This window comes from Melozone crissalis, unplaced genomic scaffold, assembly GCF_028551555.1.
Source record: "Melozone crissalis strain CALT ecotype California unplaced genomic scaffold, PUWL_Pcris_2 ptg000056l_1, whole genome shotgun sequence".
NCBI classification, from domain to species: Eukaryota; Metazoa; Chordata; class Aves; order Passeriformes; family Passerellidae; genus Melozone; species Melozone crissalis.
In genome coordinates this window covers 1,169,797-1,195,581 of record NW_026535834.1, presented here as the reverse complement: position 1 = coordinate 1,195,581, position 25,785 = coordinate 1,169,797, and the positions used below count along the sequence as shown (strand labels likewise).

General features: G+C 42.8%; 2 protein-coding genes across 4 annotated transcripts in view; both read right to left on the bottom strand.

Annotated features, from left to right (window-relative positions):
• The window catches only part of ASPG (asparaginase), a 45,419-nt gene extending 37,805 nt beyond the window's left edge, over positions 1-7,614 (bottom strand). For all 3 annotated transcript variants that reach the window (XR_008483771.1, XM_054286829.1, XM_054286831.1), the window contains exons 1-2: positions 7,412-7,614; positions 2,452-2,581 (exon numbers count right to left, since the gene is read on the bottom strand). Coding sequence is in view for 2 of the 3 variants with exons in the window: in XM_054286829.1 (XP_054142804.1) it covers positions 2,452-2,581; positions 7,412-7,574 (293 nt within the window). In the remaining variant the exon portion in view is untranslated. The remainder of the gene's footprint in view (positions 1-2,451; positions 2,582-7,411) is intronic.
• Positions 7,615-20,348: 12,734 nt separating this feature from the next.
• The window catches only part of TDRD9 (tudor domain containing 9), a 45,208-nt gene continuing 39,771 nt past the window's right edge, over positions 20,349-25,785 (bottom strand). The window contains exons 33-35 of the mRNA XM_054286776.1: positions 24,784-24,893; positions 22,422-22,494; positions 20,349-21,094 (exon numbers count right to left, since the gene is read on the bottom strand). Coding sequence (XP_054142751.1) covers positions 20,999-21,094; positions 22,422-22,494; positions 24,784-24,893 — 279 coding nt within the window. The 3' untranslated portion in view covers positions 20,349-20,998. The remainder of the gene's footprint in view (positions 21,095-22,421; positions 22,495-24,783; positions 24,894-25,785) is intronic.

Here is a 25,785-nt window from a genome sequence, read left to right as displayed (position 1 = left end):
GGGCTGTGAGTGCACATTGCTGGGCATGTCCAGCCTCTCATGCACCAGCACCCGAGTCCCTCTGGGCAGGGCTGCTCTCCATCTGTTCACCCCAGCCTGGATGGACACCAGGGCTGCCCTGACCCAGGTGCAGCACCAGCACTTGGTCTGGTTAAACCTCATGGGATTCACATGGGCCCAGTTCCTGAGCTTGCCCAGGTCCCTCTGGATGGAATCCCTCTCCTCAGGTGTGTCAACAGCTCCACTCAGCTTGGTGTCATCTACAAGTTTGCTGAGGCTGCCCTTGATCCCTCCATCCCTGTCATTAATGGAGATATTAAATAACACTGGTCCCAGTACAGACCCCTGAGAAATACCACTTGTCTCTGATGTCCATCATGACTGAGCCATTGAGCACCACCTTCTGCCTGTAACCATCCAATCAATTCCTCATCCACTGAACAGTCCACCCATCAAACCCATTTCTCTACATTTTAGAGAGAAGGATGTTGTTGGGGACAACATCAAAAGTTTCACAGGAAGTCCCAGTAAGCTGTGCTAGCTGAAATCACCTTCCTGTCCTCCATGTTCCTTAGCAGAGCTTCTAGAAAGATCTGTTTTGTGACTTTCCCTTCCCCTCCCAGAGGGGAGGCTGACAGATCAGTGGGTCCCATGATCTCCTTTTCTATCCTTTTTGAAGTTGGGTGTAGTATTTCCCTTTTTCAAGTCACCTGAGACTTCTAATAAAATCTGTAGACTCATTCCCCCTATGAAGCCTCTAAGCCTGCTGCATACAGCAGAGAGAGCATTTAAACAATGTGTTTAAACTGACATCCTGTACCTATGAAGTCAGACTACACATGGAAAACTGCCTTGCTGGACACATGCTAAGAGTAGCTGTGGAAGTCAGCTGAAAATCTGTGACACAAAAGCTCTCCTGAGAATGTGCTGTTTGAATAAAACATGACATCCTGATAGCAGAAACCAGCCCTGGCTTCAGCTTCTGATGCCTCTCTCTAAAAAGAGATCATGTCATTCCTCTTCCATTGACGTTACACACCGATATACAAAGTTCACAAAAATTTCTCCCCTCAGGAAGTCACAATATTTCCCAACCACCTAGTTAAAATATCACTTGGCTAGCACAAAAGACAAGATGGCAAACTGCCACAACTAACCTCCAGAAAGAGCACTCAGCAGTGCCAGAAAAACAAGACAAGTTTAGTTTTTAAACCTCAGGTTTTTTTATGTGAATGATTGTTTTAAGCTTTTCTGGTTTTCAGGGAAAGATGTGCCAAGAGAAGTATATTCAGGACTCATACAGATATGTTAGTCTAGTTTTGTTATGTTTCTAATCCCTTAAGTATTTCAAAGTTATTCAAGCACCATGTCATAATAGAGCTCAATTTTTCTTAGGGTAAGCATCATATTTAACACAATATTTAACACCTGGGTGCAGTAGTATTTATGTGAATATACAACTGTATATTCACATAAATACTACTGCACCCAGGTGTTCATTAGTTTCTTCCTTTACTTCTTTTCCTGCTATCTGTCTTTTAAGGGGTTACTTTTAAAAGTTTTATAGAGACCTCAAAACAAAGTAGAAAAAAAATCATAAACCTTTAATTTTCTTTGAATATCCTGGTTTTCTCCATAAAGATTAATGAGTATCCATTTTTACTCATACAGAAAATGAGCTATGGCCCCATTTATTTTTGAACAACTGTGTAAAATAATCCTTTGTGCAAAGTTAGCATGTTTGCAGGAGTGCAGTAATTCATCACAGCTAGGGAATATTTCATATTATCACACTGCCCTCTAAATAAAACCTATAAGCTTATTAACCATTGCCCAACAGTTAAGAAGCAGTGCAGATTAATTATAAGCCCATTGCTTATTATCATAATGTTGCATAAATTTGGGAAAAACAATCAGCTTTTAGGGCTTTTAAAAACAGAAGGCCTGCAGAACTAAAGCATGAGGCCTATTCACAGATGCATTAATTACAGGCTACTTTTTCAGACATATGCTGAAGATGATTCACATGGAGCTGTATATAGTTTTCATAGTTTATGTAGAATACTTGCATGTTTGCACAGCAGCAAATTAATATTAAAAAAAAAAAATCCAGGAATAGACTGCCCAGAATGGTTACTTGTTGCCTAATGTAAGTTACTTCTCAAGCAGTTCTAAAGAACTTCATTGCAAATACGTCCAAACATATTTTCCAGGAATAGACTGCCCAGAATGGTTACTAGTTCCCTAATTTATTTCTCAAGCAGTTCTAAGGAATTTCATTGCAAATATATCCAAACACGTATTTTCCATCACACCAAACATGGCGGACTTTTTTCTTTCAAACTAATACAAGCATTTTTGCTAATCTCATTACAGATGCTTCATGCCAAATGCCTAGAGATGTAATTACCTGCAAGAGAAGCAGACTGCTGCTGCCCCCTCAGTACTTACGGGAGCACCAGGGTGTTCTCGGGCAGCCCGTGGCCGTTTTTGAGCTTCGTTTCCCGCGCGTACGCCTCGTCGTGCAGCATCGGCATCGTTTTCAAACTGCTGACTAATTTATTGGCCTCAGGAGCAAGCCCTTCAAAACAGGGAATGAAGGAAGTGAATAAAGGAGCAGGGATGGAAGGAAGTGAGTGGCACACTAAGGAGGGAAGAAGACAAGTTACACAGCAGTTTGCCCATCTTTCCAAATTAAACGGTCTATTGCCAGTTTAAAACTGTGAGAAATGAACATAACTAATAAATATTCATGCAGCTATTCTTTTCTTAACTTGAAATAGATAAATCCTTTATTTAAGAGAAATAGTGTTTCAAATCTCCTCTACATCAAACATTTGTGCTTTTGCCTATTTTTCATTGTTGCTTGTCTGCAAATACTTATCAGAAGCAGGGACAGGAAGCCAATTTGCAACTGTAGCAGAAAGCTACCATTCTCCCACATCTGTCGTAGCTATTACTACTGTTACTACTTAGTAATAGTAGTAAAAGACTTAAAAAGCACCCAGTTGTGATATACACTAGGTACTTTCCACTAGCAGGTTTAGGACTGAACATCTGAACTGGCAAAAGGTAAAAAAGTGCCTAAACCTCTGAACAGAAAACACTGAAAGCAGGGATGTATCTCAAACTCTGCTCTCCCTCTCCCTGCCTGTGATGGGGTCTGTCTGCGGCAGGGATCCTAGAACAGGTTTAAACTAGCCTAAGAACATGCTTAGTGTTTGGTGGACCTGCAGGTGTCCTGGTTGCAAGCAGGTATTTCAAAGGGAATCTGCAAGTTGTTGTTAGCTAGTAAGGCACTAATGTTGTGATGTTACAGTCCTCAGCATCACAGAGCTGAGTTCACCTGTGAACCCAACCTGCAACTCCTCTCCCAATACCCTGTTTCAGCAATGACAGTGACAGTCCTGGCATCCAGAATCAGAAGCCACCCTGGTTTTCTGAAGTCTGACTTCCTGAGAGTTTTCTTACAAGGAACATCCAACAGAGGTACTTCCTTCTGGACTTCAAGATTTTACCCTCAAGTTCAGTTTAATCTCAGTGTTTCATATCACCTGTTTATATGGCAAGCAAAACATTAACCCTCATTATTCTACTTCTGTTAGTTCTAGTTATTTTAAATTTGAGGCCAGGGAATTCTCTCCTATTTCCTAGTTCTGATTATTTAAACATCATTCTCATCCAAGTTAGCACCTCTAATTATTTTTGGTTCACCTTCAAACAGCATGGTTTATTTCAAATACTCAAAAGCCAGAAAATACTTTCAATAGTATTTCTAGCTTTTATCCATCTACTTTCCAAGCTGATGGAAAAACCCTTAAGAACTCCCTGATCTCCCTCCTGGCTTGCCTTAAATTAAGAAGGGGGCCTCTTCATAGCCAGCTTCCTCACAGGACAGCAACAGCATTTGAGTGATTTCTTTGGATTGCTGCCAGAATACTTTGTTTTACAAAATATACTTAAAACACTTTCAAGCCTTGGATGTTTCATTCATTCAGCTCTAATCCCTGCTTTTCCTATTAAGGATGTTCCTAGCTTAGTCACAAATGGCCACTTCTGCAGTGCCTGGGCATTGAGTCATTTTGGCTCGGAAATGCAGCCCAGTTTCAAGTGTTTCCTGGGTGTTTTCTGATTATTCTTCTCTTTGTCCAGTGTTCATCTTGCTCTGAATATTGACAGTGGATTAGACTGTTTATTTTTTGTATTTGCCACAGGAACTGGAGAGCTGATGTAAGCTAATGTTCTTTAATCCCTTCTCTATAAACAGCAGCCCCTCATCTCTTAATCACAAATCTGTCAGGATTTTTCTGTAATTGCTTGCACTGAATGTAAACTTTTTTTAAGGCATTCTGCAGATGTACCCAAGATGACCCACTTACAACCCAGACAGCCCCTCACATGCATCCACATCTAGCAGTGATTTCTGCTTTATTACAGCTTCAAGAAGCAAACACGGGGGAACTCAAGCGCAATGGTTTTAAGAACACTTCACTACACATGGTAAACAGCTTTTGTGAGCCAAGCTTGTTGACAAAGTATTTGAAGCAACTTCACCCCTGCAGAGAAAAGGCAGGCTGGGTGACTTGTCCAAATAGCTGTCACCACCTTCTGTCCTGTCCTTTGCCAGCTGGCCAGCCCTGGCATCACAGAGCAGGTGGACAAAGAGAATGCCAAACAGGCACCTGTGGCCAAGGAGCATAATCAGGGTTTTGTCTCACCTACAGTCCAGGACTCTGCTTTTCCCTCTGGTGCTATAGACAGCACAGTTATTGCTACCTGCCAAACAAGATATCCTGCAACCTGTGCTGCTGCAGAGAACAGGGAGCAAAAATATTAAAAATATTAATTGCAGCAGTTATGTTACTTGGAGCTTTCACAAGTGAGGTACAAAGATTTCAAACAGAAAAAGGTTTGGACTACAGCAGCCAGTCCTTTGGCAATCTAGAATGTCTAAAAAAGACACATCAATAACTAAGCTACCTAAGTAGACTCTTCCAAGATAGGTAATCTTTCTAAGGGTGTTTATCTTAGTTCTACTTGGATTTTTTGGGGGTTTTTTTCCTCATTACAGGTAAAAGCTAAGAAAGAGACCTAGGCCACGTGCCCAAGGAAAAGATCTTCCTGAAGGCCCCAGCATAAACTTGATGGAAAGATCACTATCACAGTAACCTCACTCTGGAGTGCAGTAAGGTTCTCTTTCCGAAATGAGCTACTGATAAGCCAAAAGAAACTAATGTAGGAGGAAATAAGTAGGAGTAAGAAGCTTTAAAAATGCACTGAAGTGGCTTGAGAGCAAAAACATGAATACTGAGAGAGTCTGCACCTGAGTCTGGTTGTCATCCAAGTCACATAAACTGAAACAGACTATTCATCCTCTGAAAATGACTCCTGCACAGGTAACCTAGGTGTGCAGAAATTCCAACAGGAATTTCCAAGATGTGCTGGAGTTGAACTACTTCTCTTCACCATGCTTGAAGTAAAACACTTGTAGTTCTAGGAAGGGTTGTAAACAGGCACTTTCCATCCACTGATAAATAAAAGAAATGAGCATCTATTGTATCTTCCCTTGAAGCATGCTGCCTTTCCCATGCCCTTTCAGCAGCTTCTCTCTGAACACTAAAGACTGCCAAATATTCTGAAAGAGGTACTCTGGCTGCTCTGCAGCTAGATGTGGGTATGAAAAGCAGGTCAGAACCCCCCCACAGGATGCAGCAAGTCAGCATCATTGGATCACAACTGTTAGATTGTTTGCACATGCTGTAATGATTGACACTTGTTAAGCAAAAGGGAAAAAAAACAAGATGAGAAGAGGTTATAAAGTTCATTCATAAAAGAACGAGACACGTGATTATAATTTATTCACTTAAAAGAGGAATTTAGAAAGCTGAGGCAATAAAAGTAGGAAATTGTTTCAGTATAAACAATGCAAACTGAGAAAGGCAAGTCAGCACATGGCTTTGAAATATGGACTTTTTTTTACAACTCTGACAGATTAAAAACAAAGATGACAGCCATAAAAAACAAAGAACACCTTATAGCATCTTTACTACAATAATAAGGATCAGCCAATCACCCTCTCCTGAGAAGAAAGGACATGTATTTGAAAAAAAATCAAGTCTAGGAAGCTCCAAGGTGAAGCCCCAAGTGCTTTAATCCTACAACAAGAAGCAGAGACAGTATTTCAGGCAGGGGCAAAAAACTCTGTAGTAGGGATCACAAGTACCTGTGCTTTTGAATCTAGACAGACACAAGCTGTGGAAACCCTGGGATGCTCCACTGCCTTCCAAGTAAAGAAGGAAAGAAATTAAACAAGTATTCACCAAAATTGGACTGTTTCCCTCTCACTCCCACTCCTTATGTTACCTTGTTTCCCTTTAATCCGACCCTGGCAAGCACATAGCCCTACAGCAAGTCAGACCTGACTGAAATCCATTTTTTCCTCAGACACATCAATGGGTTGATGTTTCTTTATCCCTTGGGATCTGCCCCTACGGAGTGATGATCGAGGGATGCTCAGGTGCCACTCCAACCAGCTGCTGGACTGGGGGCCTGTGCAGGTGTCAGCTGAGTTTGGGCACCTATCTGCTGACATTTAGGGGCACCTAAAAACACACAGCATACCTGTAGGTACCTAAGAACCCTCCAGGTAAAATGCAGGTGTTATACTGACACCTCTCAGTGTTCAGTTTTGGATGTAAACATTTTCCAGCTGCAGGGAGAGAGTTTGGCATATCTAGTTAGGCATATCAAATTTGGCATATCTATCAAGTCTCCTCCTCCCTCAGTGAGGTAAGCCAAGGCAGAACTCTTCAGTGATTTCATGAAAGAAGCCAAGAGCTGGTGGGAGAGCAGCAGAAACCCGTCCCAAGACTGGCACTGCATCCGATCTCGCCCATCCTGACACCTGGCAGCTGCCACACTCGCATCCGCTGCGCCTGCCAGGGCACCACTGGAAAATCCTCGTCACGGCCGCCAGCTCCAGCGGCCCACGCTCTTCCCAGCAGGAATGCCAGGCACACGCTCTCTGGGCGGCCGGTGACAGTGGCTCATTTAGGGCTAAAAACAGCCTGCATGACTAGCGCGACGAAGTCGGTTTCATTTTCAGTGCGCAAGGTAGGGCAGAAAGGACTCACGCTGCAGGAAACACGTTGTCCTCTGCCAAAAGCCGCTGCCGCTCGCTGTGACGCTCACAAGGATGCCCATCAGCTGAGCGACCGGGTGATCCCGCTGATGGGAGCCGGGGATTACAGGGAGACGCTCACAGCAGCGATGCTGCACCGCAAACCGCGCCGGGTCCCCGCGGTCGCGCCGTGCCGGGCCAGCCCCGTTCCTCAGGGCCAGCCCCGCTCCCCCCAGCCAGCCCTGGCCGCATCCCCACGGCCACCCTGACACCCCCGCCGCCGGCCCTCACCCTTGACGTCCTGCACCATGCCGATGGTGCCGCCCGTGTTGATGACCAGCACCCACGCCTCGGCCTTGGGGGTGGGGTCCGGGGAGCAGCCGCGGAGCTCCTGGGGTCGGGGCCCAGCCAGGGCTCTGCGCAGGGAGCGCGGCTGTCCCGCTGCCCCCTCCATCCCGCGTCGCAGGATCCGCTACCTCCCGGCCGCCCGGACAACGGGGAGTTTTAAAGGGCCGGAGGGCAGGGGCGGGGCCGCCCCTTCCCGCTGCCCCGGGGGCGGGCAGAGCCGCCGTGCCGGCCCGCCCGAGCGCGGGGAGCGCCCGTGAGGGGCCGCGGCCGTGAGGGGCAGCCCCGGCACCGCCCCCTGCACTTTGCGCTGCGGGCAGCGCCGGCCCGGGCGGACGGCAAAGCCCTTCATGCTTGAAGGAGAAGCCAAGAGCAGCCGCGCGGTCTGGGCCCAGGGAGGAGAGAGGGGACACAGGGCTCAGGGTCAGCTCGGCGAGAGCACCTGCGTCGTCCTCTTTTTCCTCATTTCTTCTTTTTCCTTCATGGGGAAGAAGGTGGGAACTGCTCCTGCTAACCTGGGCTTAGACGCGACTCCTGCCCACCCAGCGTCTCCCACACCAGGCAGCGAGGCAGCGGCAGCGCCCCTGCCCCTCCATCCCAGCGTTCTAATCTGCACCCTCAGCTTCCATCCAGATGGATTCCTTTGAGGATCGGGGAGGAAATCAGCTGTGAGGAGGCTGAAGTTATTTTCAAGGAAATCCGATAAACCTGTTGTCATAAGATTTGTTATAACTGTTATAAGATTTGTTATTACTGTATTTATAACTGTAAAGCATAATCAGCAAAGCAACTGGTTAAAACGCAATGAGCCAGTTCCTGGGGGCAGTAGCTGCTGGGAAGCTGCATGCGCTGAGAAGTCGCTGCTGCACAAGCACCTGAGGCTGAACGTGTCACTGAAGTGCCTGAGTTACCCAGTACGTCAAAGGAAGAATGTACTTCCTGTAGGATCGTGGTACAGTTGTTTTGGCCCCTGGTCACATGAACTTTCTTTGTACCCTGCACTGCACCTTCTAAATGAAATGAAGGTAAAAATAGGGATTGTGGGATAGTCCAAGCAACTTCTTCTACTTCCAATTCCTGTGACTCCAACAGGAATAAATTTTATGTGCTCCCCTCATGTTGTCAATCTCTCTCTTGGTCTGAGCGGCCTAAAACATGGCACAGAATTCCAGATGTGGTCCCACAAGTGCAGAGTACAGGGCAGTAATCATTCCCCTGTTGTCTGCTGGCTCTAATTGTCCTGCCAGTGCAGCCCAGCCTCCACTTTCATCGCTGCAAGGACCCTTTGCTGCCTCATATATGACTTGTCCATAGGACCCCCAAACCCTTTTTGCACAGCTGCTACTTACATTTTTTATCTATACTGTAGGCTATTGAACAAAACCCAGCAGTGTCTGAAGGCAGAAACAAACAGTGTAGTAACTCCAGCTGCTGGAGTACACTGTGTGTATTGACACATCCACAACGAAGTTTTCTAATTAAACAAACAAACATTGTGGATCTGCTCCAGGGAAACACTTTTTTCAAAAGAATGAGAAATTACATCTAATTCCTGTTGTGTATCAAAGAAACACATTCCACTTCCTTCATACATTTCTGGCACAGATCTCAAAGCATCTTCATTCATTGTACTCTTTTCCCTGTGTTACTCAGAGTAAAAAAAGTAATCAAGATCACACGAAAAGAATGTGATGAAGAGTTTTAAACTCTACAGAAAGGTCATTTTAGGTTCTGCGGGACTCCCTCCAGAAAGAACAAAACTGAAGTTCCATTTGAGTAGGATTACTAGAGTTGTTCAGAAATTTAACACTTTTTTTCACAGAATAATCAGCTTTTGAAAACATTTCTGGCAAAAAAAAAAAAAAGTTATTTTCCTTTTGTTTTTTAACATTGCACAGTGTTGATTTATTTTTTTCAATAAAAATATTTTTTCATTCAAAAAAATCAAAACTGTATGCTATTAACTGCATACACCTGATAATCACTTTGTATGTTAGAATACAGAATTCTGAATGGCATCCATGGATTAGAGAAGTGATCCTAAGTAAATTACACAATGATGTCCAGAAATTACTCATTGCACAAACAGAAGGGTGAAGGACAAAAAACAAGTGGCACCACTTCCAGAGAAACCAGTAAGAGAATTCATGAGAATAACAACTGAGTAAGAGATGTTGAAAATAGAAAAAGAAACCCAGTGGAGATGCTCAGATAGCTGCAACACATGTACTTCCCTGGAATGATAAAACAGGCAGCAGATTGCATGAGGGCAGAGAACTCAAGCTTAAAATTAATTTCCAGGGAAGAACTGATTGCAACATTTCTAACAGCTGAACAACAGACCCAGGCAGTGCATCTCACAAAATAAGCTTGGAAGGAACAAAAAGTACCTCTGAAAACATAACTGGCAAAGCTACATCCAAAAAGTGATTTCCTTGCAAGGAGAGAAAAATGTTGGCCTTAGATGACTTAATGCACAAGAGTTCTGGGCTTGCAGCAATTTTAAAGCAGGGAGTTTTGGAAGCAGAGGAGCAAAGTGGCATTTAACAGAGGAAGGTGGTATTTAACCTTCTGTACCTCACAGCATCCCATACATGAGAAGGAACATTGATGGCATTGGTGGAAAGAGTTTCTGCCCTCACAGCCTGGTAAGGTCTCCAAGAGCTGGATAGCAGCCCTGCAGCCTGTCAGCATGACCTTTCTGATGTATTAACTGGTGCTCATGAAGGCAATGGACTCTCCATATCTGCTGAATGAGCTCAGGCCTCCCTTAGAGAATTCAGTGTCAATTTCTAGACCAGGTGAAACAGCAGCAAGAAAGGAAAGGAGCAAGCCAGAAGAAAACCTGTTCCCTCTTCCCCTGCCTGCTGCAGGCAGAATAATTCTGCTTGAAGCAAGATAAGTCATGCACATACATCAAGATGGGAGGGAATATCATCTACCTGGGAGGGCATCTGGGAGCTGGAATGGTTTTTAGTTGTGCTGTGGGTAGATGGTGGCAGAAGATAATGTTTGAATACAGAGCAGTGTTGGAGACCAAGATGATAATGAAAACAAAGCAAGCTGCAAGAAAGTATCACTTTGTTCCTGAGCTGGTGTTTTAAAGAAGGGGGAAGGAAGGTCAGGATTGGGCAGGGACTGACCATGTAGCAGAGCTTCAAGGCTCTGCTTAGGGCCTTCATCATTAAGGGCCACCCATAAAGCATCCTGGATGAGGCTGGAAGAGGAGCTGGACAACAGAAATGAAATTGCTGGGGGTCTCAGGAGAGGGAGACTCTTCCAAAGCAGGTGATGCTTGGAGTGCCCAGACTCCTTTGGAGCTTCAGCCTCTGTCTTTCCTTCTTTTCAAAGTGTCAGCGACCTACACCCAGCATCTGTGAGCTGTGCCAGCTGAAACCCCCTGGGCACAGAGGTTGCCAAAAGATGAGGGGAATGTCACCCCCAGTTCCTCAACTGATTCTTGGCAGTGCTGCAGAGCACTTGCTCTGTTCTTCCAGGAGAATCACATTGTCAGGATGAACAGCAAAAGGGAAAAGGATGTAACACATTTGGGAATTTCTCTATTCCTTCCCCAAAGAGGGTCTGTGTAGGGATTAGGGTGCTTTGAATGAACCCAGCTGAGTCCTGCTGAGCCTGTGTCCCCTTGCACTGTGGCAGCTGTGCTCTCTGCAGGGAGGGCAAGTGGGGAAATGTCAGTGTGAAGTGATCCATTTCCAGAGAAAACATGACTGTCCTTCTTTAGCTGGGTGGAGTTTTGGGAGGAACAGCTGAGTGCATGTAGATCCTGCTTTGACCTTTCCTAGCAGTGTTGTGTTGCTGTTGGCATCTATTCCAAAAGCTTGCCCGTAGATTTTACAAGACCTTTTGTTTACAGTGCAAAGAGAGAACTGAATTACCAGGATAAGGAAGGCCAGAGATGGAATTTGAGTAATGGTGACTTGATAGGCCACAGTGAGTGCAGTCCCAACAGGCTCTGCCTTGCTTGACCTGTGGTCAGGTGTCCCAGGCTCATTTTCAGTGACCACCTCCTGCTGCAGAACTCTGACATGCCCAGAGTGAGACCTGGGTGAGACAAAGGGCTGTGAAAGAGTCACACAGACAATGGCCTGAGTGAACAGAATTGTCTTGGAGAAACTACAGCAAAGCTGCAGCCTGCTAACCAGAGATGAGACCCTCTTCTCTAAACCCAGGATTTGTGGAGTTTGTTTGATCTTGAGAAAGGAAAACACTGTTGTGTGTGACAGCTGTCTCAAAATCAAGTCCAACACACAGAGTCTTCCTGCAGGCATTCTGGAAGCTCTGGAGAATCTTTGTGTTGTTTCACAACAGCTGAGGTGACTGCCTAGCTAGATCATCCATCAAAAACAATGAACCTCTTAAGAAACCTCCATATATTTTTGACCCATTTTTGAGGATCATCTTCTCTGATCTCCAGAACTGTCCCTGCCAACAAGGAAGAGATCAAGCAGAGGTAGGAGGCCTGAATGGATGAATAAGTAAGAATTAAGCATAAGAAGTGTTCAAGAGGTGGAAGAAGGGACATGTGTCCCAGAGGAATTTAGAGGTACTGTCAGAATATGCAGGTGTGTTGTTATGAAAGGCAAGGCACACCTGAAATTGGATTTACAGAGGGATAGGAAGGTTCAACAAGAAAGGTTTCTAAGGTAACTAAAGGCCAAAGGGTGACTAGGGAAAAGGTGTGGCCAAGGCAGGACACTTGGTGACAAAGGACATGGGAAAGCTGACAATGCCACCTTGGTCTCAGCCTTCACTGGTTGTATTTGCCTTTAGGAACCTCAGGCACTTGAGATCATTGTAAAATGCAGGGCAAGGAAGACTTCCTGTCATTGGAGAAGGATCAGGTTAGGGAATATTTAAATAAACCAGACCCTGACAAGTCCCTGGAACCTGATGGGTGGCACTCACAAGAGCTGAGGGAACTGCCTGATGGAGTTTGAGGACACTTGACAATGTTCGAAAGGTTGTGGCAATGAAGAGGAAGAAAGCCAATGTCACTTCTGACTTCAAGAATGGGAAGAAGAGGAAATGGAAAACTAGAGGCTGGTCAGCCTCACCTGAGTCCCTGGAAGTGGTGGAGCAAATAGATCTGGAAGCTATTTCCAGAATATGAAGGTCAAACAGGCAGTCAGGAGCAGCCACCACAGATTTATCACACTTGATCAACCTGGCAGCCTTCTCTCACTATGCAACTGGCTCAGTGGTGAGGAGAGAGCAGTGTTAATATCTAATCAAGATATTAGGTCTTTGGACTGGAAAAATACCCAAGCAACATTCTACTTTATATACTCAACTAAATCACTAATTTATAATTTATTTTTTGCTAGTCACATGTCAATTAATATACCTGAGAGGAAAGATTAATCTTTTTTACTGAATTCAGCTACCTAGAAGACAGACATCTAGTTGCAAAAAAATTAGTTTAGTTATTAGTGATTAACAATAATATAGTAACAATCAGTTTCCTGAGTCATGGTGCACATCCAGCATTCACAATTATTCACCATGAGCTAAAAAACTACTTAGGTTTTTGTTGGATTTTAGGGGATTTTTTAGTTCTTCTGGTTTGATCTGCTGACAGAGAATACCCAGGTCAGAGTTCATGCTGTGCCATAAGTTCTCAGCCTGCAGCCCCTTGAGTCATGGAGTACAGTGAAAAGGGAGACAAGAATGGGAAGCAGATGCTGTTGAACTTCTACACTGGGCTGCACAAGTTTAACTCCCCTTTCTTTGAGGGGTGGAGGGACCAAAACTTTTCTGCCCAGCCAAGGGCCCACTTGAGATGGCAATGGCATGGAGGTATTAAAAGGTGGTGAATCCACAGGAACTCCATTTCTGACCTAGGTGTGAAGTCTCATAGAAACACTCAGTTGCTGAAACACCAGTGCAAATGCTGAGACAAATCCTAACAGGACATTAAGTGGTAGCAGAATTAAAAGATGCACCACTTCACAAGAGAGGCTGGCCACCCCTGCTTTTCTTCAGGCTTCAGAATGTTAATCCTTGCCCTTTTTTAGTTCTGCCAGAAAACTGAGGGTTGGGCTCTGTGCAGCCCTGGTGACCATTCTGGGAACAGGGAAATCACATCTCAAAGCTGGCTGTGCAGGCACTGGGAAGGCATTGGGACTATGTGACCAAAAAATGATCCCATCTCAGCCTTGGAATTGCAGCTGTAGAGAAACCACCCATGACAACAGACATGCCACTGAGATGACACAGAACGTGCCACTCCACACCAGGCAAGCCAAGGGCAGCAGTGAAGTGACTCAGCAAGGAGAAATTTCCTCAGTTACCTCTCCTTCACCTCTGGGCTGTGAGCTGGCAACAGATGCTGCAGGAGCACAGCCTGGCACCAGGCTGCAGGCACTGGCAAGGGCAGGCTGAGAATGGCCTTAGGCAAAGTAGGAGAAGAGGTCTGGCATCGGGAGGGAAAACAGCACTGGAGGAAGGCAGTGTACATGAGCACTTTAGTGCAGCATGAGCCTCAGGCCACACAGAGACTGCAGGCAAGATAAACTTGGAATGCTGTTAAAGGCTTTAGGAAATGGAACAAAACTTATAACACCCATCCTGACACACAAGTAGGAAACAGCAACAAGTGCCAGGAGTTTGAGTTAATAAAGCACATGCTGGGATCAGCCTGAGGGAGGACACAAGATTGTGGTGTGACCCACACAGCAGCTTAGCAGGAAGTGAGGGTGGAGGACAGAAACCTGCAGACTGATGAGGTCAAAACAGTCCATCTGCAGCACTTCTGGCCCAAGAGGAAGGTCTGGATGTGTGAAACTTGTAATAGATTTTGAATAGCAGGTCAGAAATATCCTTCTTAAGAGTTCTCCTAGCAGTCTGATGGCCAAGCTGCACCAGCAAACCTGCACTGAGGTGGTTTGGAGAAGACACTGCTCTCCACAGGAGAGTTTCCATCCACTGAGGTCTACATCACTGGCCCAATTCTGCTGACTCCACCTGGGTGATTTTGGGATTATCTTTTATTCAACACCACTCCCCCAAAACAATAAGAATGCTGTAGCCTCTGGCCTGTTTCCTTGGTTCTGCAGCCTGCTTAGCTCACTCCTCACTCATCAACTCCAAAACCCTGGCTGCTGTGCCCTTGGGCACAGTGATCTCACCTTACTGATGTTCTCCCTCCCTGTTCTGGGGAAATCACACCCAAGAACAGTCTGGGAGGCAGTGTTCCTTTTCTTCTATTCATAGCTGTCTTAATCACACTTTTTATTTTTCCCTGTGTGGTGCTCATTATGCTGGTTCATGAGTTTCTTAGCTCATCAATTCTGCACACTGTTCAAACTCAGTCAAAATACCAACCTAAATAACTCAGTGTACTGGCTGAGCTTAAGTTACACTAACAATTATCAGAACAATATGACAGCCATCACACCAAGCTGTTAGGAACTGGGAGTGAGCAGGGAGCCAGAAAGTTGCTTTGCTGCTCTAAGATGTCCTCACTTGTTTAGCAAGTAATTTTTCAACTGTCTTGTATCTCACAAATTCTGTGAAATAGAAGGGGTGCATTATCAAATGTAGCTTTTTTGCTATATCCAAGAGAATAAGAGCCTTCCTGTGAACTGCAATAAAAGCAGAATTCCTAATTTCAAATTCTCTCCTACCTCACATCAATTCTTCCTGACACTAAATGACAGGAAACCACATGGCAGCCACCTTTGTAGTGTAGTCCTAGACAAATTTCCCTCAACCTCTAACATTCTTTGAATATATATGAGAAAAGCAAGTCAAAGGTCATTTTTCTGTAAATGCCTCCTAGTACCAAAAACTTCAACAGCCCAAAGGTTCCTTTTTATTCCAATCCTATAAACCACTAACCCACAAAAAGCTAAAATACACAATATATCTCCTTTTAATCTCCTGCACTAAATAAAGAACAAGAGAACTGAAGGACCATGTCCAGTACCTCCAACACTTCGCTATTCTGGCCAAGTCTTCTATTATCCGATCACACTACATGCATCAAACAGTAATGCATATGATGGGACTGCACAGATAAACCTTGTGTTTAGAGAGACTCTAAAGAAAAAATTATATAATAAAAGTTTTATTGCAAACTATAGACAATTTACTGCATCTTGGAGCAGGTAATGTGGCCCTAATCATTATGTCCCCCAACAAAATTTGTGGTAGCTTTTTCATTTACTTCAGACAAAAACTAGTTCAGATTATATTAAAACCGGTTATCAAAATGATCCTGACCTGGGAAAGCTGTTATCAAAAGGGAGCCAGCTCAAGTTGACTGTAGGTCAATACATGAGACAAAAACAAGAACTGTGTGAAACTGGCCTAGAAGAGCTAAATTAAATGTAACTAGATTTTTATAGTTGTCAAACAATCACATGACACTATACTGTTATAGCAGAAAACAGAGGAAAAAATTAAGAACTGTCTCAGTTCAAATAAATTGAGAAAGAGTAACCTGAAAACTGGCTGCAGTAAAATTAAGACAAACATTTGCATTTTAATATGAAAATAAAGATAATAACATCAGGGAATGTATTCTCACACATAAGCACAGAGGAAGGATACAAGAAAGTCCTTTCCCTTCTGATTCCACTCTGGAGTATGGTGCTTTTCAACACTGTTGCTGTACACCCAGCTCTAGATGGACTGTTCTGCAGTTGTTCCTGTCCTTCAGCTGTAAGCATCCATTTGAAATGTGAAATGTTCCCTCCAGAAGCACTCACATACCCTCTGGAAGCTCCTATGGTACCAGGGACTGTGCTTCCCTTCCTCATCCTGCAGCACTGACACCGTGGGGAGCATCACTACCAATGTATTAGCTTCAGAAACTACTCTCATTTTGGGAATTGCCATCAACAGCAATCACTTTGTGTTTTTTCCCAGCATATTTTCTACCTGCTTCTCCTTTATAAATAAAAATTCAAGCAATATCTATTCCTTAGAGAACTTGTAAAATAATCAGAGGTAAAGTGTGCCTGTTCAATTCTCATCTTACCTGGCAGGTGGGCAGGAGGAGGGTGTTTGCACAACTGCTGTCAAGACCAAGTGGAAGCAGTTCAAGACAGAGCTAACATCTTCAACTGGAGAGGAACTCCCTGCAGCTATGTTCTGTGATCTCTTGAAATATGTACTGTGGAAGATACTGTCTGTATCAAGAATTTTAATAAAATCTTATCTACTTTCCTGTCTTTTAAAAAGTGGCCTTTCTGCCCTGATTAAAGATAGATAAAGAAAACCCCAGGTACACATGTATCCTCTGTGCTGGTCCTGATTATTCACTCTAGATTTTTGCTATTAAGAGACCAAGAAGAGAAGAGTGAGCTTTGTAAATGCTGAAATGCTGCCAACAGCTGTACCCTTCCTTCTTTAAGCACACAGAGAAAGGTACCCCTGGGTGCTGTATGCTGTGTTTAGGAAGAAAACAAAATGAGAGAAGTGAGATACTTAAAACTCCTCCATTGCTCCCCATGTGGCATGAAGAACAAATGCAAGAGGGGCAAAGAAAACCATCATACTGGAGTGGCTGTGGAGCACCTGGGGCTCATCCCTCTGACTGGCCCAGAGAGAAGACAAGTTTCAAAAGCATGACATGAAAAAGTCATGAACTCATCTCACCACGAGTGAAGAAGTTTTGATTGCAGTTTTTCAGAGCAAAAAGCTCTTTTGGAGCACAGAAGGAAATGAATGCCAGCATTTCAACCACAAACTTCACCTCCCTCCTTCCCCTGAACCAAGTGGCAGCCCCACTTCTCTGTTTCCCCAGGGTGCCTCCCTGTGAGGGAGGGAATTGCTGGGGTGAAGGAGTGAAGGCCATGACCCCTCAGGATGGCTCATGGTGTGTGCAGCTCACTCCTGGCTCACCTCAGCCCCTGCCCTCTGACCAGTCTGATGGCAGAAGCAGCAGTGAGCATCAGCACCCCTCACTGAGCAGCAGCACCCAAGCTCAGCCCTCTGAGCCCCTGCCCTGAGAGAGAGAAACATCCACAGACTCATCCATGTGCCAAGAAACATCTGCCAGGATTTCCCCATCACTCACAGCCACCTTAAAGGGGGCGACTCCCCTCTCTGGAAGGGGGGAGGGATCACTAGGAAGGTCCTGTCCTTGTCCTGCAGCTCTCAGCAGAGGGAACAGCCACCTCTGTTTCCCCAGGGGATTTAAGTCACAGATCTGGGAGATCAGACTGACACTCCGGGTGCTTGAGTGAAAGCTAAATATAGGAGCATCAGACAGGGGTGACAAATACACCTACCCATGTAGCTCAGTGATTAAGAAAAGAGCAATTTATCTTCCTACAGATTCACCAGATCAGCTCAGAGCTTGCCTCTTCCCTCAACACTCCTTTAGAGGATTAATGTCTATCTCAGACATACCATCTTTGCCTCAGGTTTCTTTAATTTATTTACCTCTTTGGAGTTTCATCAGCTTTTCTCAAGGTTCTTCTACAGAAACACACTGCAAATCAAACTACACACTGATGATGGGTTTTTATTTTTCTGTTCAGTTCTATCCCTTTCTATGAGGTAGACAAACCCTGCTCTGTGTTACTCTGGTCCTTGAAAAACAAGCCAACAACTTGATAAGGCCAGTGTAACTCCTGCACAGTCTATGCCAACACCTGCTTTAAACCATGATCCATCATTTATCCTAATTCATGGGGCTGTTTTCTAACACTTCCATGCAGACTGACATTGAATTTAACCTGTTGGGACTGCACTCACTGCGGCCTATAAAGTCACCATCCCTTCATTACTCAAATTCCATCTCTGGCCTTCCTTTCCCTGGTAACTCAGTTTCCTCCTTGCACTGTAAAATCCACGGTGCAAGTTTTCAGAATAGGTGGTTCAACAACAGCACAACACTGCTAGGAAAGGTCAAAGCTTCTACAGGATCTACATGCACTCAGCTGTTCCTCCCAAAACTCCACCCAGCTAAAGAAGGACAGTCATGTTTTCTCTGGAAATGGATCACTTCACACTGACATTTCCCCCCTTGCACTCCCTGCAGAGAGCACAGCTGCCACAGTGCAAGGGGACACAGGCTCAGCAGGGCTCAGCTGGGTTCATTCAAAGCACCCTAATCCCTACACAGACCCTCTTTGGGGAAGGAATGGTGAAATTCCCAAATGTGTTATATCCTTTTCCCTTTTGCTGTTCATCCTGACAATGTGATTCTCCTGGAAGAACAGAGCAAGTGCTCTGCAGCACTGCCAAGAATCAGTTAAGGAACCACAGGTGATTTGTCTAAAAGGATTCATTAACAGTATTTTCCACTTACATACCTGTCATAAGGAACCACTTTGGCAAGGATAAAAATAGACATTCTTTCAGTTTATTTTTTGAGATTCTAGAATTCAGTAAGACAGGGAGTTCAAGTTCCTCAATTTTAAAAGTTATTAAAGGATCAAGGTTCCCTCCTGGAGTTCCAAGGTTCCCCTGGAGTTCCAGCTAATTTTTCTGTTTGTTTAAATATTTTATATACACCAGAGCCCATGGCATTAAATTCCAAAATTAATTACATGGAACGGCAAAAAATCTCCTTTTGATTTAAAATGGCTATCAGGTACCATTGCAGCTGTGGGGGGAATTATGAATAACAGTCAATGCACATTGTTTCAGATACTAGAAGCACTGTCAGTACAGTTTGTTACTTTATCATTATTACTGGAAGAATTTAAGAGCATTAATCTGATCATTTAGAGATTTAAGTATTTCCACCAATACTGTACTGTAGAAATACAGTAAAATATGGTCACTGAAGTCTCATTCTGCTCAATGTTGATGAGCACCTGGAGATAAAGCAAATCTTGACAAGCAGTCATGGCCTTCTTTCTTATGGAAGTAGCCCCCAAAAGCCACAGAGCTGAGCTGGGATCAGGTTCACAGCCACAAAAATGCTGCTACTTCACAATATTTGTTATGTCAATAGTGTGACATACTATTGCCCTTTGAGAGGGAAATCCTGAAGCTACTTACCTTAAACTTGTTCAAGTGACTTTGCAATTCTGTCGAAGCCTAAATCAAACTATAAAATACAGCAGCTCCTTTTTAAATGTTGGTACTGTATATATACAACTGCAAATAAACATCATCACCCAGCAAGGCTGACTTGGAGGATGCTGAGCTTCCTTCAGGGCTGTTCTGTCCTGTATCACAGCAGCCCCCACCTGGTGGCAGCACAGTCACACACACAGACCCACACATGGGAGAAACAGTGTTCAAAAATTCAAAAAATAATATGCCTGTTGCTTATGTGGAATGAATTCCTTCATTTTTCTCATGCCTTGGTGTGTTGCCAAGTTTCTTTTTCCTACAGAAAGTCCCACTGTCAACAGACAAAAGCAAGATTTGAAATCCTGCCTGATCCACTTGCCCCTGAAGGTGTTTAACAGGATTTAATTGATGTACAACACTTGGCTGAGAAACACTCTTGTCTGAGATGCAATTTTTCTGTTAGACCTCTCTCACTAACTATTCTAATTCCCAAGGATCACTAAAATGAGTCTAAGAAAGTAATGCTCTAATAAACCACTGAAATTGCCTGTTAGACAGTCATCCCTCTGTATAATTATGGCTTAAAGTAATTTCTTATTCTAAGCATCCCCTTGTTTTCCAAAAATCTGCCACTTCTTTATGGTGACCACAGATTCTCTGTCCTTCAGAGGATGACTGGATATTACATGACCTTCACATCACTGAGTGAACAGTGAAAATTAATTCTCTTCTATATATTATTTCTGTATTGATGTATTTTGTGAATGCAATCACATACCTTTAATAACTAAATTTAGCTTTTATTAAGCATGAACACAAAGGAAGAGACAAAAACATTTTATTTAATTTCTGCATTTTATTCTGAAACCAGTGACCTCATTTTTAGGGCTAAAGACCTCTCAGGTAAAAGTAAGTTGAAAGGATGAAACAAAGTGCCATGAATTAGTAAGTCAAAAGCATTCTTCTGCCATACAAGAAGATAAATCATGTTATGTTTTGCTGTACAAAAAAAAATTAACAAAAAAATTGTATCCAGTATATGAAGATAAAGTTTGGATCAGAACATCATTTAGATCATCAGTTTTATCTGACTTCAATTTCTTGGTTAAGGAAAACCCCAACTCCCTTTGTTGCATATTTTTTTTTAAGAACTAATAAAAAAGAAAACAGGAAAACGCAACTTGCAATTACAGACAAAAAAAAGTAATGCCCCTAATTTATGAGTTTTTGGACAGAAAATGAACCACTAAGCCTAGATTTGCTTCATCTTTTGTGTACCTTGTGATAAATCTGTTCAGAAGTACTATTAAAATGAAAATTGCATCCTGATTTACATCAGTTTCTTTTATGATAGAACTTGTCTGCCCTAGGCTAGCAAACCTCAGTTTCTTCAGAAACACAGGAACATTTTCCAAACTGTATTTCAGTACATTTGTACTCATCTTAAGGAACAGTCTTGCAAAACATGCATACAAGACAGAACTAATTTTTAGACTAATAATACCTCATCCTCTGAAAGACTTCTAGAAATACTTAATCCTTCAACAAAACAAGCTTGTGGAGCTGATAAACAAGATTTCCTCTTTCATGCTGCTTTTCATACCCATCAATAACACACTGAGAATCCACCTGGTCAAAAGAAGCAAGATGAAAGTCAGAATGCATTCTTAATGTTTTCCTATGTAACACAGCTAAGAAAATGTCTTGAAGAATTCTGAGTTTTAAATCATACAGGAATTTCAGTTCCATGCCACACACTGCAACAAAAGATCCAGGGCTACAAAATGCTTTATCTCATGGTTTGCCATGATTTTAGAACACTATTTCACAATCAATTCCAAAGCATTACAGGCAGTATTTTATGATATACAATGTCCTGGGATTCTTCAGAGACAGTGGAGAAAATCTTGATTCAAGGCCTACACATTAGCTTTTTATAAAAGATAAACACCAGCAGAAGTGAGTGCATTATCTTCCTAAATCCAAGGATAACTGGATTTGAAATATGAAAATAGAAATATTTTGACCTAAGGCAGTATATCAGAACACACTCTAAAAAAAGCCTTTTATAAATAAGTGCCCTTGGTTTGTTCTGTTGTCCCTCTTTTCAGGGGTGACCCAAACCCCTCCTTTACAGGCTGCAGGGTGGGAGAGGCACAGGGAGGGGGTGTGTAGCACTTTTACTCCTGCACTCACTAATTCCTCACTCCCTTTTTAATCAAGAATCTCTACTTGTTCTTCAGGAAATCCAGTGGCCTGCAGAGGCCCTTTCAGAAAGAAAGGTAAGATTTCTAATGGAGTAGGAAGCTAGGAGAGCTCTCTCATGAAACCCTCCTGGGTCTTGAGAAAACTGCCCTCCTGCCTGACCCCACCACATTTGTTCTAAAACAAGCCATGTTCCTGTCTGCCTAGGAAAAACCACCTCAAATCACAGCAACCCAAAACAAAACTAAAATGCACTGCATTCAGGAAAATGTAGCTACAGCTGCTTAACAGAAAGAACAGAAAATTTTAACTTCCAACAAATGTCAAGTTACCTTTACAATCTCTCTCACCTTAAAACCATGGAGAGTGCTGTTTAAACATACTGAATATTTATACACACACAAAAAAAACCCAACAAACAAGCTACCCAACAAATAAAGAGACCCTACAAAAACAGGGTATCAACAACCATAAGTGATTACATAAATAAGTGTTTATGCTTCAATTTAACCCTAAAGTGCTTTTGGTATTTTCTAATTCAATAACCACAGAAGTTCTCCCTCTCAACACTCTTAACTAACTGTACTGGAGTACTCAGACACCCCAAAAAATCAACCAACCAACAAAAAACCCCACAAAAACAAAACACTAAAAATAAAACCAAAAACAAACAAATGAAAAAACCAAACCAAACGAAAAATCCAAAAATGAAAACCCCACCTCACAACAACTTTAACATTTATACCCTTACCTGATTCCATGCATATGGCTTCTCATACCAGGTAGGATCAATTATGTCTCGAGGCTTTGATTTGCAGATTAAACTGAAATTACATAAATACAGCCTTGAGAAATACACCTGTATTTGGTTAATTACAAACTTTTTTTTTTATATGATATACAACCAGGTATTTACAAGGTGTCTGTGCTAAAGGGAATCTTAAATTTCCCTCTTAATCTAGTCTGATTTTTCACGTCTCTGTACTTTGCCCATCCAGTGGAGTAAGTCAAAATACAAATTTTCACAGGGACTTATCACATATCAGAATGTATCTTCTTCTAAGGAAGATAATGAGATGCTTTTTTTACAAAGCACAAGAATTTGCAACTGTAATTTATTCCTTACATTTTATGTATGCTTACTCACTAGAATGTATAATACAGCTATTTTTAGGGTATTTTGTTTTGCATGACAACTCAATTACTATAGATTGTCTGTCTGCTCCAGTTATTTCCTCAAGCTGTGCAAAGTACAACAGTAGTAGACATTAATTAATTCTGTCTAGATGTGTTTTTCAAAAACTGATTTTAGTCTTAAGCAGTGGTGACATGTTGTAAATACAATTAGCTTTTGAAAAATGGAAAACAGTTATGAAAGATTGTTCTGGCTAAATTTTTACCTATGTAATTGAATTAATAAATGTTTTTTCCAAAACACAGAAAGTACAATTGGAAAAAAAAAAATCAAAACCAAGAAAGATTTTATGGAAGGGAAAAGAAGAAATCATTACAATAATCAGACCATTTATTGCTTCAAATAAAAACACACAAGAATAATATAAAATAAAAATTTTAATTAAAAGATCTCTAGGATGGTTGGAAGACAACCAATAAATGTACAAAAATTCTAGGAGAGAAAAGACCACCAGAGAAAGGTAGAAAATCCTGAAGACAAAAAGCTTGGGGCTGATGAGTGACCGAGTCAGGCAGTCGGCGCTGACTGAGCTGGGAACACATCAGTGCCCAGGACCTGTGCCAAGGTCTGACCCTTCCCCTCCCAGCTGGCTGCAGATGTCTGAACAATCAGCCCAAAATAGGTGCCCAAAGTGCAGCAAGTATTCACATGTCTGAACAAACAGCAGTGACATTTCAGTGCCTTCAATTCAGCATGTAAGTGTTGATGTCCCAGCATGAGCTGTTACTGTCACAGTCACCTCCAGACAGGGGCTGTGGCTTTGCTTCTTTCTGCCTGTCCACATCCCTTGACTTCTCCATTGCTTGTGCTCTTTTAATTTCATTTCTAGTGCCTCAAAAGGTAAGGCTGACTTGTTAATTTACTATGGAATGCACCCAAATTTTATTTGGACTTTTGGAAATAGGAAGTATGGGTGTCTGCTTTTAACTTAAAGCAATTTGATAGTTTTTTTCCTACAGATAAGAGAGCAAGTATTTTCAAAACCAAGGAACACCTGAAAAATCAGCATGAACAGCTGCTCTGATAATCATTCTGATAACCCTGGGTAAGAGCAGGGTTCTGATCTTTATCAGCACAATGAACTGCCTAACTTTGACATCCTGCAGTTACTTCAGCAAAGCTCTATTGGCAAAAAAAGGTCCTATTTCTTACAGATGAGGCTGGTAAAAGTTATGTTATGGCCTCTGGGCCAGAACTCTTTAAGATAGTTTGGTGGAGAGCCAGGTCAGGATAAGAAAATTCTCCTGGTGATACACACACAGCACTAAAATTCATGCTAATTGTACAAACAAAGGAAGATTTTTCACATTATGCTCGGCAGCAACAGAAGAAGCTGTTCTGGGGTATTTCACTGCACTCCTTCTCCCAAAGTATAAGCTGAAAAATTCTCCAAGCTGGCTGCACTGAATCACAATAGTCTTTTCAGAACCTGCTTCACTTCCAAGAAGAAGGGAGGCTTGCAGGGAAGAAAGGCAGGTGGCCTTACTTCAGTTCCTAAATTTGTCTGGGCCTATTCTGCACAGGTCTGCTGAGGGAGGAGAGGCAGCATACATGATTCAAACTTAATGTACAAGAATAAAGAATTCTAAATCTTTCTGCACTGCTATGCCATAAGACTCCATTAGCTTTGTCCTGGGTGCAAAAACAAGGATACATAAGAGGTGGTATCCTGTAGAACAGGTTTTACAGTCTAGGTTTTATGACTCTTAAGTGATTTGGCTTCCCTGAAGAACCAGTGCTTCCACAAGAAGTCTAAGGTTATTTAGTATACTGCTTTATAAATAAATAAAATAAATTAAATGCATCATTAAATGAGAGCATGTATTATTTTTCCAAAGCCTAACCTGAGCTATGCTTCAAGCAATCACTCATTTTTGCTGAGACTGTCAAACAGATCTTATTTCTACAAAATGATTACCAGAGAAGCTTCTGACGAATATCCTCCTGCAGCTGTGCCACTTGCTCCTGTCCAAAATGCAATGCTTGCTCACAGAGCAGCTTATTCATGGCTGTCCTCAGACTGTTGATCTGTAAAACACCAGATACAGAATATAAAGCACTTTAAGCCAGCACAAGATCTGTATCATACCACACTGACATGAAAGTGGTTGTGGCATCCGCATCACTGAACTTCAAATGCATTAGTATTTCCAGAAGTAAAAACATCTGAAGTTTCAGAAATGCTTCTTCCTGCAGGTGCACCTCTGGTGATCAGTGATGTTAATATTTCAGCCACCTGATATCACAATTTTTAAGGTTACTCAGATATGCCATAAGACATACAACCTACCACTTGCCTGGACTTTTTCCAAAGCAGAATTCCTTCTGTGAAAGTTCAGCATTTTCTCTCTCTGTCCATAATTTTTCACATACACAGCAGCCTGGTGTTACCATTCTAGCTAAGGCATCATGAATACAGCCAGCACACCAAAATCAGTGCTTCCAGAAAATAACGGCTCACAGATGTGTGCACCAGCATGTCCACTGTGTCCCTGGAGAACCTTCAGTAACAACCCCAAGGATCTGCTTCACACACAGACCTGACCAGGGCACATGTCAAGCACAGCCACTGTCCTGCACTGCACAAGTTGTGTACATGCTCCCTCTGACACATCTCACTCTCTGAGCTGCACAAGGCAGTAATGAGGAGTGCAAAAGCTTTATTGTTTGTTTGGCTGATCTGCTCTGAGATGCAGCTCAATACAGATGACTTATCAGAGCTCTAAAATCAAACTGAAGCCTGCAAAGCAGCAGTGCTCTGCTTGTCAGTAAAAGCCACGACAATCCTAAAAAGAAAACTACTAAGCATTGACTTCCACTTAGTGCAAAATTGATGATTAGATTTTGAAAAGTGTGTAGCATTCTAGAATATCTTATTAGTTCTGAGTGTAGGGAGGGGGCAATTGCTTCTCCTGATAAA